The sequence below is a fragment of the Mytilus trossulus genome, chromosome 9 (assembly GCF_036588685.1).
Source record: "Mytilus trossulus isolate FHL-02 chromosome 9, PNRI_Mtr1.1.1.hap1, whole genome shotgun sequence".
Classification (NCBI taxonomy): domain Eukaryota; kingdom Metazoa; phylum Mollusca; class Bivalvia; order Mytilida; family Mytilidae; genus Mytilus; species Mytilus trossulus.
The window spans coordinates 76,137,031-76,155,470 of NC_086381.1; the positions used below are offsets into that span (position 1 = coordinate 76,137,031).

Here is an 18,440-nt window from a genome sequence, read left to right on the forward strand (position 1 = left end):
TTAAATATTGAATATGCAAAATAAACTTGTTAATAGTCCTCATTATTGAGCCGTATGGGGACCTTATTTCCTCTGTCTTTTATCTGGCTTTTCCGTACATTTTTAAATCAATATGAAAAAACTAGACTATAAAGTTGAAATAAGTTTAGTTGGGACTGACTCTTTGAAGTCATAACACGATTTGACCTGTTAAAGTCAGTTGACAGGGAAAAAATGTCAAAATCAAAACTAGGTCTTCTTTCTTTAAGCCCCCTCCATATCTGAATCTGCTACTGTAGAGTTAATTAATTCATTATTTTTTTCAATCTTATTAAAATAAGTTCTCATTACTTGCTCCTTGATTTTTCATATGTCGCACACGGCGACATATAAAAAATCGAGGAGCAAGTGATGAAAACTTATTTTAATAAGATTGAATTTTTTTTAAGAAACAATTCAGTCAAATGGTTTTTAAAATAATGTTTTTTTTTAAAACCAAAAGTCCAAATATTAATTTAACAGAAAATAGTCATGAAAATACAGAAATATAATAATTTTTTTAAGATAATTTGAAGAAATTTGTTAACAAAATATATTTGAATTTTAAATACTAGTATACCATACACTTTTTTATAGTCCACATTTTTGTGACTTTATTATTGGGTGTCTTTTATCTGAGTTTCTTATACATTCTTAAATGCATATGACAATCCCAGACTTAAAGTTGCAATACTTAATTAAAGTATAGTATTTTACTGACTCCTTGAAGTCAGAACATAATGTGACTTGTTCAAGTCAGTTTGCACTTACAGGATTTACCTCAATGAAAAATTAAGATATCAAAAATATACCAAATTATCTTTTATATAGTTCTTACAATTGTGACTTAATATTTGTGATTTTTTTTCCTACTTGTATCCATACATTCTAACTATTACATCACAATCATGATAAGTTTTTGACGGACTCTTTTAAGTCAGAACATGATTTGACCTGTTCAAGTCAGTTTGAAGAACAAAATTTCAAATCAAAGCTAAAGTGATCTTCCTCTTAGTCTTAGCCCCCTTCTGAATCTGCCACTGTTGAGTTTATTTATTTATAAGTTTTTTAAGAAACAATTAAATCAAATGGTCATTTATCTTAGAGGATCTTGCATGTAGTTTACGTGTCTTTTATCTGACTCTTCCATACATAACATTAATATCATACATGTATGGCAATGCCTGACTTAAAAATTTCAAAATTTCCATAAACTTAGCTTTTGACTGATTTTTTTTAAGTAAGAACATGATTTGACCTGTTTAAGTCAATTTGTCTGAACATGCCCATTTGACCTGTTAAAGTCAATTTGCCTGAACATGATTTGACCTGTTAAAGTCAGATTGCAGAACAAATTTTCAAATCAATGATAGGTGTACAATATTAATGAGTTCCTTTAAGCCCTGCTTCTGAATCTGCGAATTTATTATTTGATAAATGTTTAGAAACAATTTAGTCAAATGGTTATTTATTTTAGGGGATCTTAAGATACATTTCCTATATTCTGACGTTCCCATACTTTCATTTAATATCATATGTCAGTGCCCCATTCTAAAAATTGCAATACAATTAGTTTTGGACTGACTGTTAAAAGTCAAAACATGATTTGACTTGTTTAAAAGAAAATGCATTTAAATATTGAATACACCAAATATTTTTTTTATTGTCCTCATTGTGACTTGAGGGGACCTTATTTCCTCTGTGCTATATCTGGCTTTCCAATACATTTTTAAATCAATATGACAGAACTAGACTTGGTTGAAATAAGTTTAGTTTTGACTGACTTTTTTAAGTCAGAACATAGTGTGACTTATTTGAGTCAGTTAGCACAGCAGTATTTACCTCAATGAAATATTAAAATAATAAATGTTTTGCTCTTGATAAATTTAGCTAAAGGTGGATGAGAATAGATCCTTTATTTTTTCCTTGGAAGATTGAAGGTATTGTCATGGTACAAGTAAATGTATCCAATATTGTATTTTGTAAATCTTGATATTGACAGAAAATTGTATGATCCATTTTTTTTCCCCTGGTTTTTGTTTGTATTTTAAAATGATTAAATTTAATGAGATAAATATTTTATGCTAAGATTCTGGAAAGAAGAAGGTTTGATGAGCCCCACTTTTTAAACTCTTTGATTGGAAACAAGTAATCACTATATTTTTATGGAGATTGATAACAAAGTTGTAGTAATGACTGCTTCAAGTCAGAACAAAAAATGACCTCTCTTAGTCAAAATGCATCAAAAAGGGACATAAATCTAATTAGAATATGACGATATTAAGTCACAATATTTTGTGCAAAAGCTGACCTGTGGAAGTCATTTTATGATAAATTAAAGTCTGACATAAACTGACCTGTACAAGTCATATTCTGTTGAGTGCAAGAAGGGAGACAACACTTACATCAAATTATATCTGACCTATGGAAGTCATTTTATTCTGACTTGTTTATGTCAGAGCTCTGACTGTTTATAGTCAATATTGAACAACTTTTCGTCATTTTTGTAACTTGTACAAAAATCTTCTTTTCTTAAACTATGGGCCAAATTTAATCAAACTTGGCCACAATCATAACTAGGGTATTTAAAAAATAGTGTCTAATGACCCCGCCTACCACCCAAGATGGCCGACATCAGTAAATACAGTAACAGGTGAGCGATACAGGCTCTTAAGAGCCTCTAGTTCTTGTTTCACGATAATAACTTGTGTGTAAGTGCATGGATCTTTATGAAATTGTACTGCAAGGCTCCATATCACAAAGGGAAAGCTGGGTTTGAGTTTGGAGGTAATTGCTCTAAAGGTTAAGGAATTTGGGGCCAAAAAGGGGCAAAAAAACAAGCATTTTTCTAGTTTCCAGAAAATAACTTGTGTTCAAGTGTTCGGATCGCTCTGAAATTGTACTGCAAGGTACCATACCTCAAAGGGAAGGTTGGGATTGAGTTTGGGGGTGATGAATCATAAGGGGGTTAAAAGAATTAGAGGGGGGATTTTTTTTTCAATTTTTTTCTTTAAAATTTTCCATTTTTAATTGGTTATTTCTGATTTATATATTAAAAGCAAATAATAATGATATGGTTTGAATAGGTAAATTAAATTTTTTTAAGTTCTTAGACCACATTCATTCTGTGTCAGAAACCTATGCTCTGTCAAATATTTAATCACAATCCAAATTCAGTGCTGTATCAAGCTTGAATTTTGTGTCGCATTTTATATTATTTAACAAAAAAATGTTTTTAATTACAGACTCTTTTAAATGTCGGTATAATTGTAAATGTTTTTTTTTTACCGAAAATATAAGATGCATCGATTTAAATTATATAATAAGAATGAATAATATCTGTTCGGTTTACGATATTTTCAAAATCTAAATAACGAGTACAATATAGGAAAACAGAAAAAGAAAATGTAAATATACAGGAATACATTAATTCTACACATATAATAAGAATTTGTGGACGCCCTATAGTGATCAGTCTGTCCGTTCGTCTGTCCGTCTGTCCGTCCGTTCGTCCGTCCGTAACAAATTGTGTCTACTCTATATCTATGAACCGTTATCTTTTTAAAGTTTATACTTGACATGTATATTAACCAACACCAGAGGGTGTGTCATAATGTATGTTCAAATTACTAGGTCAAAGTTCAAGGTCAAAAACTTTAGTTTCAGTTGACAACCCCATGTCCTATGGTAAAGATCGTGTCCACTCTATATCTTGAGAACCGTTATGATTTCAAAGTTTATACTTGACATGTATATTAACCAACACCAGAGGGTGTGTCAAAAGTCAAGGTTAAAAACTTTGGTTTCAGTTGACAACTCCATGTCCTATGGTAAAGATACAATTTTTTTACCATACATTATTTCAGCGGGGCCCACAGAGATGGCTCCCATCTCAATGATGTCTAGATTATTCATGCTCTTAAACAGATGAACAGTAAAATCTCAAATATTGTTCATGTATCTCTTTATTATGTCACTTCATATTTGTTGTTGGTTTAGGTTGACTGGTTTTATGTCAAGTATTGTATAGGTAAAATTGGTACAATAATTGCCTATTATTTAAAGAAGATGTATATTTGTATGATTGATAAAAGAGTTTTTGATTGTATTTCAGGGTAAGACTCCTTATGATATGGTAACAATGGAAAGCTATGATTCTGATGAGAAAAAAAGGAAGAAGAAAGAAGTGATGGACTTCCTAAAGGTAAATACTCTGTCTTAGCTAATAAGAGATATTTACAAATATGTTGACAGATTGTTAGAGACACAACAGACTTGGTACACAAAAGTTACAATGAAACGGTTGCCTGTTGTATTCAATGTCATTGTAGTATTTGTTGTCAGTTAACAATGTACCCGGTAAGTTGACAATTCCAAGCTTGTTGCCTAATATAGATGTGGCATATGCGAAAGACAAATGTTTGAAATCAGTGTCTCATCTGTTGGATGTCTCTTATATTTTGTGTCATCAGCTGGCTATCTCCTAGATATATACATCACATCATCTCCTTTTATGTATACATAATGTGTATCTCTGTGCGGAAAAGTTGATTTACATGTTTATGCAAATATGTAATAATCATATACTAAAACAAAAAGCACATCTTAACAAAATGTTTAGTATACTGTCAACCTGTGTATAGATTTTAAAGCTTTCAGTATGTAGCGGGTAGACAAAACCACCTACATAGATAAAACCTCTATGAAATGAGTAAACTCAGTAACATTAACTCTCCTGTACATATTTTTTAAATTACATACAAAAACAAATAAATCACATCATCATTAAATAGGCCGTGTGCAGTAAATTTTACTCACGTGTGATATGGCTTAGAAGGAAAAACAATTACTGTGGCGATTAAAAATGTGGTAAAGATGTCAGACCACCAATTCATTCACTCCAATTTAGAATGTAAAGTTATATACTAAAGTAGTCCTTCCCTAAAAATAATATCCTTTTGAAGTCATTGATTACTTAAACTAAACCAACAAATTTGCAGAAATGAAAATTTTTTGTGAAAGAGAAATATATTTAAACCATTTTTAGACAGAATTTACTTGCCAATGAGTTTGCATTAAAAACTGAGGATTAATGCACTCCATGCTATATTTATTTAAGATTTCCAGAAAAACCAGGGGCTATGTTTAGTAGTTACCTTCGGTCATTGGTATTTTACTACAAGACATTAAACATGAATTATAAATGGCAGGTAGAAAGATTATACATGTATGATTCAGTATACTAAGAGTAACACCTGCTTTCTATGAAGTTAAAAATATTATAAAGCTGTAAATGTTGAAAAAATTGTTGGAATAGACAGGCTCTGACAGGGATTTAGAATTAGTGATCTGACACCTTTAAAGAAATAAACATGGTATCACAAAAATCAGAAAACAGCCTAACACCAGAATTTGTCCTTTCTTTTGCAATTAAACAATGGGAGAAATAAAAACAAATATAGTAACACATACTTTAAGGAATTATGTATTTTCTCCATTATGATTATGGTTGATAAAACTACTGTTTTTAACTTGGCAATATCTGCTCCTGAAAGAAATCAAAATAAATAAATAAACATAAACCTAAATTATTTGAAAAAGAAAGAATATTACAAAATTTAAGTAAAATTTTATTTGTTGTCCCTTATTTTAGTTATTCAGATTGATGATTCCAATCGCCGTAACACAACCATGTCTGTGGTCTTTTATTCCCTCTTTCTCCATAAAGACTGGTTGTCAGAATAATTTGTCTGACGTGTGTATTTCTTGATCTTGTGCATTTCCAAACATTATGTGCAAATTATGGGCAAGTTTGAAATTGTTCTTACAATCTTTATTGTCAGTGGCAAAAATAGGTCTTTAGGATAGATATAAGATGTGGTATCGATTGGCAATGAGACAACTCTTCACAAGAGATCAAATGACCCAGAAATTAACAATGAAAGGTCACTCTACTTAGGAGATAACTGTATTGTATTTTAAGCCTATCGCAAATTGAGTTTACCTAGCGACGCGGAGCGGAGATAGGTAAACGGATATTTGCGACAGTAAAATCAAGTTTTACGAAGGCCAAGCTTAAAATACAATACAGTTATCTCCATTCTAATGTCATATATTAACATAAATTTCATTTAATAAATGTTTTGGCTTGAAAATGCCATAAATGAAAAAGTCCGCGAAACTGTTGCATCGTCTTTAGCATTTAAACAATATGACGTCATATGTATGCTCTGGTTGTCAAACATGAATACTTAACGTATTTCTACCTTTCGTACGCTTCAGAATGGTTTCAATATAGACAAAAAGATTTTGATGCTCAGAATGTGACTATTTTGTTTATTTTTTGATAAATTACGAGGAAATTGCATACCCAAAACATATCAGAATTCAAAATGGTGGCTTTCTTAGTTACGGACTGGTAGAACGTGGAATCTAACCCCTCAAAATATTTGTCAACGTCCAATGAAAATTGTCGTTACAAACTTATTGCATTAGACTATTTATTACATGTTTTTCTTTTGTAGACTGTCATGTCAAAGACATCCCAAGAATTGACTCCTGACAACCAAACAAAGGAACCTGTAGCACCAGTAGTTGGAGGTAATCATCTAATATTAATTATTCAGATACTGGCTGAAATAATAATTACTTGTTTCTAATCACGGAGACCTTGATGTCTGCTAACAATGGCGGTACTATCATGTCTACTGGTTCATCATACAAGGCAATTGTCTATGTTAATTATTGTATATACTGGCTGGAATGACATGAATGATGTATTGTTACTTATTTCTTATATATGGAAACCTTGATATCTGCATATAACCTGTATAATGTTAAAAAAAATAACATTAATAGGAAAAGTAAAGTAGGCTATTGATGAAGATTGATTGATTACAGATCATATTAACCTTAACATAAACTTCTCTCATTCTCATCCGATTTAGGGACTGTGGAATATTTATATGAGGGTGGGGCCGGTTCTTTCCTCAACCTGTTGATTACAGATCACAATAACCTTAAATTCATTCTCACCCGATTTATATAACATTCTCAACCTGTTCAGTTGACAACCAAATCCAGCCATCGGCTCAACTGGATTTTACAGAATAAGTAGTTTTTGGCAAATTAATACATTGACCTATAGACAGATAGACACATTGACCAGTTGACCTATTAACAAATGGAAATATTAATCAATTGACACATTGGCAGATCAGCATATCAAAATTGAGGTATCAAATTCAAACATCGACACAATGATTAGTTGACACATTAACAAACTGACATATTGCTACATTGACAATTCTAAAGCTTTTTACACATTGACACATTGAGAGATCTACACAAAAGCATACTCATACATTGATATATTGCTATGTTGACACACTGACAGATCACATAAAAAACAAGATGTGGTATGATTGCCAATAAAACAACTCTTCATAAGAGACCAAATGAAACAGAAATTAACAACTATAGATCACTGTACAACCTTCAACAATAAGCAAAGCCCATCCCGCATAGTCAGCTATAAAAGGCCCTGAAGTGACAAATGTAATTCAATTCAAAAGAGAAAACTAACAGCCTAAATTATGTACAAAAAAATGAACGAAAAACAAATATGTAACACATCAACAAACGACAACCACTGAATTACAGGATCCTGACTTTGGACAGGCACATACATACAGCATATGGCAGGGTTAAACATGTAAGCGGGGTCCTAAACCTCCCCTAACCTTGGACAGTTGTGTTACAGTACAACATAAGAACGAACTATAAAAATTAGTTGTAAAAGGCAACACATTACCAGATTTATACATCAACACATTGACATATCGACACACTGACAGATCGACACATAAACAGGCTCATACATCAACACATTAACAGATGGATTCATCAACACATAAACATATCGTCAAATTGACATTTCAACACATTAACAGATTCATATATCAACACATTGACATATTTTAACAAATACAGATTAACACATTAATAGACTGAAACATCATATCACTGACAGATCAACACATTAACAGACTTATACATCATAACACTGACAGATCAACACATTAACAGACTTCTACATCATCACACTGACAGATCAACACATTAACAGACTTCTACATCATCACACTGACAGATCCACACATTAATAGACTTGTACATCATCACACTGACAGATCAACACATGTACAGACTTCTACAACATAACACTGACAGATCAACACATTAACAGACTTCTACATCATCACACTGACAGATCAACACATTAACAGACTTGTACATAATCACACTGACAGATCAACACATGTACAGACTTCTACAACATAACACTGACAGATCAACACATTAACAGACTTCTACATCATAACACTGACAGATCAACACATTAACAGACTTCTACATCATAACACTGACAGATCAACACATTAACAGACTTCTACATCATCACACTGACAGATCAACACATTAACAGACTTCTACATCATCACACTGACAGATCAACACATTTACAGACTTCTACATCATCACACTGACAGATCAACACATTAATAGACTTCTACATCATCACACTGACAGATCAACACATTAACAGACCTATATCATCACACTGACAGATCAACACATTAACAGACTTCTACATCATCACACTGACAGATCAACACATTAACAGACCTGTACATCATCACACTTACAGATCAACACATGTACAGACTTCTACAACATCACACTGACAGATCAACACATTAACAGACTTCTACATCATCACACTGACAGATCAACACATTAACAGACTTCTACATCATCACTCTGACAGATCAACACATTAACAGACTTCTACATCATCACACTGACAGATCAACACATTAACAGACTTCTACATCATCACACTGACAGATCAACACATCAACAGACTTCTACATCATCACACTGACAGATCAGCACATTAACAGACTTCTACATCATCACACTGACAGATCAACACATTAACAGACCTATATCATCACACTGACAGATCAACACATTAACAGACTTCTACATCATAACACTGACAGATCAACACATTAACAGACTTGTACATCATAACATTGACAGATCAACACATTAACATACTTGTACATTATAACACTGACAGATCAACACATTAACAGACTTATACATCAACACACTGACAGATCAACACATTAACAGACTTCTACATCATCACACTGACAGATCAACATATAAACATACTTCTACATCATCACACTCACAGATCAACACATTAACAGACTTCTACATCATCACACTGACAGATGAACACATTAACAAACTTCCACATCATCACACTGACAGATCAACACATAGACAAGCAGACACTCAAACAGATTTAACACATTGGCATATCGAAACACTGACAGTATATACATAAAACATAGCTGAGAGGGTGATAGAGCAGATTGGTACCCCAAGAAAACATTGTCAACCGCTGCAAAGCCAAGGTTGACAATACTTTTTCGATGGGTACCAATCTATCACCCTCACAGCTATGTTTTATTTCATTACTATACTGAATGTCCTATCATTATTGTCTTTTACAGACGCATTTTATTCAAAAGTATTTTCCATGACGTCACGTTCATAACAACGTAACGGATATTAGAAAAATCAACAGAACTTCAGCAAGATGTTTTTTGTTTTTTTTTTACGGTTAAATAATAGAATCTAAGCCAAAAAATAGAACTTAAGCATTGTCTTTAATAACTTGATGTAAATTCAATTCATTGTCTTTTAAATAATTGATTTTTGATTGGTCTGGACGAGAGGGTGGGATTCAAAACAATTGTCCCCCACTCAGTCATGTGATAAAGTAAATTAACACCCTGGTATTAGCCAATCAAAATATGGCATTTTAACGTGAAGTATAATAAATATACATATTAACCGACTCCTACATTAACACATTAGCATATTGACACACTGACATGTCAACACATTAACAGACTCAAACAGATGCATTCATTAACACAGACATATCGACAAACTGACATTTCAACACATTAACAGATACATATATCAACACATTACCATATTGACACACTTACAAATTAGCATATTGACAGAATCAAACAGCAACACATTGACAGACTCAAACAGCAACACATTGACGTATCAACTCATAAACAGATCAACACATTAACATACTCAAACATGAACAAGTTGACATTTCAACATATCAACACTCTGACAGATTAAAACATTAACATACTCATTTATTGTGTTGATGACAGAGAGATCGCTGGCATCAAACTTCTAATTATGGCTATAAGCCCACTGTGGCTTGATAGGAAATATGTCACAAGGCATTGCTTTATATCACACATCTCCTGTATCATAAGAATAAGACCAGTGTGACTTTATTGGAAATATGCCAAAAGGTCTTGCTGTATATCACACATCTCTTGTATCATAAGAATAAGACCACAGTGACTTTAAAGGAAATATGTCACAAGGCATTGCTGTATATCATACATCTCCTTTATCATAAGAATAAGACCACAGTGACTTTATAGGAAATATGACACATGTTTTTTGAGATCTCAACCCTCCCCTATAAATCGAGCCAATGTAGAAAAAACAAACGCACAATAGTACGCACAGTAAAACTCAGTTTAAGAGAAGTCCGAGTCTGATGTTAGAAGATGTAACAAACAAAAAATAAACAAAATGACAATAATACAAAAATAACAAAAGACTACTAGCAGTTACTGACATACCAGCTCCAGACTTCAATTAAACTTATTGAAAGATTATGTCTTCATCATTTGAATATCAAGCACATTCCCTCCCGTTTAGGTTTAGTATTATACCATCATAAAATATATGAGAAGAACATAACCCGTTTCATGCCAACAACTGGTTTTATAATAAATGTGTTTAATTCCGATGCAAAGACCCTATAAGTGAATCAATATTTAGCTTCCCATTATTGTTATTTTTAGCTTTATTCAAAGTAAGTTCAACATGATAAATTTCTTTAGTATTCATACTGAAGTCGGCATTATTGACATGATTGAGGGCCAATATATCATCCAAATATCTAAAAGTATTGTTAAATTTTTGCATCAGATGGGTTACTTGCTCATTTTAGTCATAAATTGTAACTCATAACAGTACAAAAACAGGTCCGCAACAAGTGGTGCACCGTAAGTCCCCATTGGAATTCCAATGATTTGACGATATACAGAATCTCCAAAGCAAACAAATGGACCCATTGGTGGGCATAGACAAAATATGTCCACCCAATTCCAATGCTCACTGTTAGCACGTCGAAATGTTCACCACGACTGTAGACTGTATGCTTTGTCAAATGTGTAATCACAATTTGAATTTAGAGCTCTACCAAAATTGAATGAGGTGTATATACTTGCCCCAATTTCAGAGTTAGACCTATGTAGTCCTGTGGAGCATTTATTTAATTTGGAAAACATCAAACATTACCAATTCAGTTAGCATTATTTCCCAGTTAAATGATATTTTTAACCAATAGTGGTCTATGCATTGACATTCAGTTTTCTCAGAATGCTTGTTTTTTTCGTTTTTTTTATTTGCCCTGCATAGTCGAGATGTGTTATGATACATCCTTGTCCGTCTTTCTGTTCACGTTTATGCCTCTCTAGATCTGTCTGTTTAGAGAATGACAATGCATTAATTAAATGCAACAAAACATTTATGCAATATTCGAATTGATTGAACAAATCTTCACTTTGGTTTTCAAAATTGTGTGTGACTGTCGTTGCATAGTTACTGTACGTCAGATGAATGTCATTTTTTTTTATTCTCATATCGTGCTTTTACTTTTTTAAAGTACTCTTGTTTTGATTAAGGACGTTTGCTACTCAGTTTCAAAATAACAAGCTTTTCATAACACTAGTATAAATTATAGGTATATTGATCCAATATCCACCCTTTTATAGTATGGATCACATTTCCGACCTTGCATTGATTACATGTACGTGCTACGAGTACAATGTTTCGAGTTTTTTCGGAATTATATTCCAGGTAACTCTCTTCAGAGGTCGTCCGTTTTGTTTTTATTCTCAATGTTTATTTGTTTATTATTTTGTATATTTTATGTATTCATGTTATTATTGTACCTTTTATTTATTATTGTTCGTTTTATCATGGTATGGATCACTAGTTTTGGTTATTAGATTAAGTTTAAGATACGTTTCAATATGCATTTGTCATTGTCAGCGCACCTTCCTTTGGTTTTAGTGTAACCATCTAATTAATTTCTATTGGGAGACATTTATTTATTTCAAGTGTTCTTAGCGATTTCCCCAATGTTCCTGTTTCTTTTGAATGCTATTGTAGGTTTTTTTTTTATCGAAGAGGTTTTTGAACTGTGTGTTGTCTTGAATTAAATGCCAATGTTTTCTTATAATGGTTTTTAAATTTTCTGCATTAGCGTGGTATTGTGTAATGAAATATATAATTATAGTTATCTGTGTTTTTGTTTATGCTTGTTTCTTTGTTTGTTAATTTGTTTAATCTTTCTGTATGGGAAATATTTCTTAATATTTTATTTACAAAAGCGATTTTGTAACGTCTTGTATAAATTTTTCTGTAAATATGTCTATTCTTTCATTAAAATTGTCAATTCCATTAGTAAATTGCATTAGGATGTTGTTTGTGTTTGCTATTTCGAAAAGAAGTTTAACTTTTTCAGTAGTAACTTGAAATAAAATATATCCATCACCTTGCATACGGTTATGAAATAGTATTTTGTTTTTGTGTGGAAAGATATTTAGAATTTTATTTATTTGTTGGTAATTTTATGGCTATATCTGAGATTTAAAGGACTTGCTACATGTCCTTGGCTAGCTCCTATAATTTGCCAGTAACATTTTTTGTTGAAGGTAAATTCATTATTAAGGAGAATTAAGTTTGTTATTTGTAGTAAATAGTCAAAACTGGGTTTTATTATGTTATATTCTAGGTTTTCATATATCCCCGTGACACTGTTTAAAGCGTCAATAATTTCGCTAAATCTTAGATTTGTGTAAAGGGATGTGATATCATAAACCACCAGTAAAGTATTGGTTTCTATCTTTGATTTTTCGAGTAGACGTATGAAGCTACCTGTATCCGATATGTACGTAGTTTATGTTTTAACTATTGGTAATAGGAAGAAATCCAAATACCGCCTGATTCTTTCTAATGGACCGTTGCACTGTGAAATGATTGGCCTTGCTGGTACTTGTATTTTAATTTCAGTTTGTTGTTTATAAATATCTTTCAGTAATTCGTTATTCAGTTTATGGATTTTATGCAGAAAGTAGGCACAGGGTGTTGTTATATATTGGTTTTTGTATTTGATGTAGTTAAATGTTATTTCGTCTAAGTAATTGTCTTTGTTCATGTTGTACACAATCTCATTAATTTTACTCATGGTATTTTTTATGTTGATATCTGATATTTCAATATATTGTATTCCGTCGTTTAATTGACGTTTACCCTAATCGGCGTATTCGTTTTTATTTTGAACTACTGTTATGTTGTTTTTATCTGCTTTATGTATAGTAAGTGTTTCAATGTGTCGTAAAGTACGTAGACAATGCGTTTTTTCTTTCGTCATGTTTTTGGTTTTATTTGGTTTATAATTTGAAAGTGTAATTTTTGTGTGGAATATGTACTTTTCTATAGGATTGTCGCCTATAATAGGAACACTTAATTTAAACTTTTCTTTAAATGAATGATTTATTTTCGGAATAGTTTTGTATTCCTGAAAGAAATGCTTTAATCTTAGTTTTCTTTCGAATTTTTTGAAATCTTCGAGGATATTTGTCCTAGAGATTTTGTCCGTAGGTATAAACTTTAAGCCTTTTCCCACCGTCATAATTTCTGTATTTGTTAATTTTCTATTTGAGAGGTTAAAAACAAATTGTTTGACAATTTTTAGGTTGTTATATTGTTTGGCAATATTTAATTGCTGTTTTTTGCAATCCGGTGTCCTGCACCACTGACCGCCATAAAATAACACAATAGTGTCACGGAGCTCTTCTAAGGCACTGGCTTTAAAAATTCAGGTTCATACATACATATTTATTATGTACAAGTTCACTTATATGCACTCTCATTACATTACATTGTTAATGTAAAGACACGTCCATTCTCTATCACTAACTGTGGTCAATTCTGTCGAATCTCAACATTCACTAAGGTTTTTTATTGCCAAGGCCCTGGCTACTTTCATGACTTTCTCACACATTAAATCGTCATTTATCTCCAGATCACACAAGTATAAGGACAGAATATAAACAAACAGAGACATGAATTATACAGCTTCTAATTAGAAACGATTACAGTTAAAACACAGCTGCATCATACAATAAATTTAACGGCCAATCAGACAGTCTCCTAAAGTTCATGAAAACAATAAATCTACAAATAATTAACACGCTTGAGCATAGAAAATTAATGTGGGCAATTAAATACTGATGTTAGATAAGAAATAAATTTGCAAGTTTCACCTTATGACAATAGTGTTGAAATTGGCGTTAAACACCAATCAACCAATGAATTAATCACCGAATACTTAAGATTGATACTATCACTAGTTATAAAGCAAAATCTCTTTAACACATGTCGATGATGCTTCGTTAGTGTATTTTTGGCGTAATACCACCAATTCATAGTACATCACATCCGGTTGCATACGGATTTTACAGTTGTAGATAATTTATACTACATGTCATTGCATTAAAAGAATTCTGGGTCATACACATATATCTTGGGTGTTTCAAAGCACCATTGTTTTTATTTGGTGTTTCTATAAATATTTTAGAAACTTGAAGTAACACAATTGGTTATTAAAGCTTGTACATGTTGTACATGGGTAAAAAAGAGGTGAACATTTTATTGGTTAATTTCCAGTGATGGTTATTGTCTTATATGCAATGATATGTTATTTGAAATTTCGTCTATAGTACTGGAGAGGATGAAACTTTACACATGCCAAATATTTCTGTTTCATGTTTATTTGAAACAAAGATAAATTTTGCACATTTGTTTTTTAAAAGTGCAAATTTAACAAAGACTAATTGGGTAAAATAAAAAGTGGTATTTCACCTTAACATGCTTAAGATTATAAATTGTGAAGAAAATTTGGGAATGCAGTTTTTATACGACCACAAACATTGAAATTTTGTTAATCGTATATTGGTATCACGTTGGTGTCGTCGTCGTCGTCTTGGTCGTCCGAATACTTTTAGTTTTCGCACTCTAACTTTAGTAAAAGTGAAAAGAAATCTATGAAATTTAAACACATGGTTTATGACCACAAAAGGAAGGTTGGGATTGACTTTGGGAGTTTTGGTCCCAACATTTTAGGAATTAGGGGCCAAAAAGGCCCAAATAGCATTTTCCTGGTTTTTGCACTATAACTTTAGTTAAAGTAATTAGAAATCTATGAAATTTTGACACAAGGTTAATGACCACAAAAGAAAGGTTGGTATTGATTTTTGAAGTTGAGGTCCGAACAGTTTAGGAATAAGGGGCCAAAAAGGGGCCCAAATAAGCATTTTTCTTGGTTTTCGCACCATAACTTTGATATAAGTATATAGAAATCTATGAAATTTTAACACATGTTTATGACCATAAAAGGAAGGTTGGGATTGATTTTGGGAGTTTAGGAATAAGGGGTCCAAAATTAAACTTTGTTTGATTTTATCAAAAATTGAATAATTGGGGTTCTTTAATATGCCAAATCTAACTGTGTATGTAGATTCTTAAATTTTGGTCCCGTTTTCAAATTGGTCTACATTAAGGTCCAAAGGGTCCAACATTAAACTTAGTTTGATTTTAACAAAACTTTAATCCTTGGGGTTCTTTGATATGCTGAATCTTAAAATGTACTTAGATTTTTGATTATTGGCCCAGTTTTGAAGTTGGTCTAAATCGGGGTCCAACATTAAACTTTGTTTGATTTCATCAAAAATTGAATATTTGGGGTTCTTTGATATGCCAAATCTAACTGTGTATGTAGATTCTTAATTTTTGGTCCCGTTTTCAAATTGGTCTTTTAAAGTCCAAAGGGTCCAAAATTAAACTTAGTTTGATTTTAACAAAAATTGAATTATTGGGCTTCTTTGATATGTTAAATCTAAACATGTACTTAGATTTTTGATAATTGGCCCAGTTTTCAAGTTGTTCCAAATCAGAATCCAAAATTATTATATTAAGTATTGTGCAATAGCAAGAAATTTTCAATTGCACAGTACTCAGCAATAGCAAAAAATCTTCAATTGCACAGTATTGTGAAATAGCAAGAAATTCTCAAATTCACAGTAGTGCGCAATAGTAAGAAATCTTCAATTGCACAGTATTGTGCAATAGCAAGTATTTTCAATTGCACAGTATTGCGCAATAGCAAGAAATATCTAATTGCGCAATATTGTGCAATAGCAAGAAATTTCAATTGGAGTTATCTTTCTTTGTCCAGAATAGTAGTTGAATCAACTTAAATCATTGTATTATACAATATACAATGTATATTCACTTTTACTACCAACTGATAAATTAAAACAATCTTTACCATTCAGTGATAACAAGCACTGTTTTTACATTTTAATAATTTATGATGTATTTATTGTTGCAAACTCCATTAGAAATTTGAATTGAGATTGGTTTTGGAATAAAGAAGAGGGGGATGTAAAAAAAAATGGGGGGGGGGGGGGGGGGGGGTTCATTTTTTCTTATTTCAAATTTCATAAATAAAAAGAAAATTTCTTCAAACATTTTTTTGAGAGGATTAATATTCAACAGCATAGTTAGTGAATTGCTCAAAGGCAAAACGAAAAATTTTAAGTTCATTAGACCATATTCATTCTGTGTCAGAAACCTATGCTGTGTCAACTTTTAATCACAATCCAAATTTAGAGCTGCCAACTTGAATATTGTGTCCATACTTGCCCCAACCGTTCAGGGTTCAACCTCTGCAGTCGTATAAAGCTGCGCCCTGCGTAGCATCTGGTTTATATATTGTTATGAATTGCTTGAATTTTTCAATGTGAAATAAAAAACAGTTTTAAAATTTTGGCATTTAAGAGGCACATACAGATACACAAAATTATCACCTGTTTAAAACATCACTTAACTATTGATTTAACCATCTTAATTTGAAAACATCTAAAGATTTTATATTTGCAAACAATGACAGATATGCTTACTATAACACTTATATCATAATACAATTTGGAAAGATAATGTTCTTTTTCACCAAAAAAACTTCATATCTTTGACTTTGTAGATGAAGTTCCAACTGAAATAAAATCAATGACAGACAAAAGATCTGTTGAATTGTACCTTAAATTACTTCAGTCAGGATCTGAGAAAAAGAGAGACATACGTTTAGTAATTGTTGGGAAAAAGGGTGCTGGAAAGACTTCATTGATTAAAAGATTGTTTGGTGAAGATAATACAGATGTTACCAGTACAAATGGAATAGAAATCCGCTCAATAAAATGCAAGGCAATGTCTGATGATGGCGTGTGGAATAAATTAGATGGTATGATGTGTATGCTTAACATATTTTTTTCCTGTTCATAGGAAAATGTTTATAACAATTTTATTTTTTTAGTTTAAATCACTTATTTTTGAGCAATATTATTGGGAAGTCTCACAAGTAAAGATCCAATTAAAGGCTACATTTCAATCAATATGATGAATCCAGGTCAATTATTTTCTTAAATAGTTAATTAGATGAAGAGACATTTATGGTAGGAATGCATATCTCGTACAGTAAAATTCTACCATGAATGTTATTAGCTTTTACACAGTATTAGAAAATGTGAACACAAGAAAAATATGCCTTTGTTGTTACATTATTGTCGAGACAATAGGTCCACCTCATTTGGATCCATATGCATGAAACGCATAATTTGACATCGAACAGAGTTTGATGTAATCAGCATGGTTAGTTATTGGAAAGAATGTCAGCTGTAGGAAAACCAGCATTCAGACTGGTGACCGTGACTGTTTAGTAATTGGAAAGAATGTCAGCTGTAGGAAAACCAGCATTCAGACTGGTGTACTTGACTGTTTAGCTATTGGAAAGAATGTCAGCTGTAGGAAAACTAGCATTCAGACTGGTGTTCTTGACTGTTTAGCCCTAAAACACATCAATCTTATACAAGTTGTAATTAAAAGATGATGTACATAAATTTTTTTATCTAGGATATGACGCACAGAAATAAGGAATATTGTTATAACACTATTCTATGTATAATTATACAATTATTGAATTTTGAACCAGACTCAGGTGCAGCCACTTTTAGCTGCCAATCAAGATAGCAGCCACTTTTTTTCCAGCAGCAATGTTCATGATATGTATGTCTAAAAAATAAAAACGTGAGAAATCGTAATAT

General features: G+C 31.8%; 1 protein-coding gene across 1 annotated transcript in view; it reads left to right on the forward strand.

The window, feature by feature from the left end:
• LOC134684946 (uncharacterized) overlaps positions 1–18,440 on the forward strand; it is an 86,690-nt gene that overhangs the window by 32,296 nt on the left and 35,954 nt on the right. Inside the window, exons 6-8 of the mRNA XM_063544266.1 lie at positions 4,133–4,222; positions 6,543–6,618; positions 17,324–17,581. Coding sequence (XP_063400336.1) covers positions 4,133–4,222; positions 6,543–6,618; positions 17,324–17,581 — 424 coding nt within the window. The remainder of the gene's footprint in view (positions 1–4,132; positions 4,223–6,542; positions 6,619–17,323; positions 17,582–18,440) is intronic.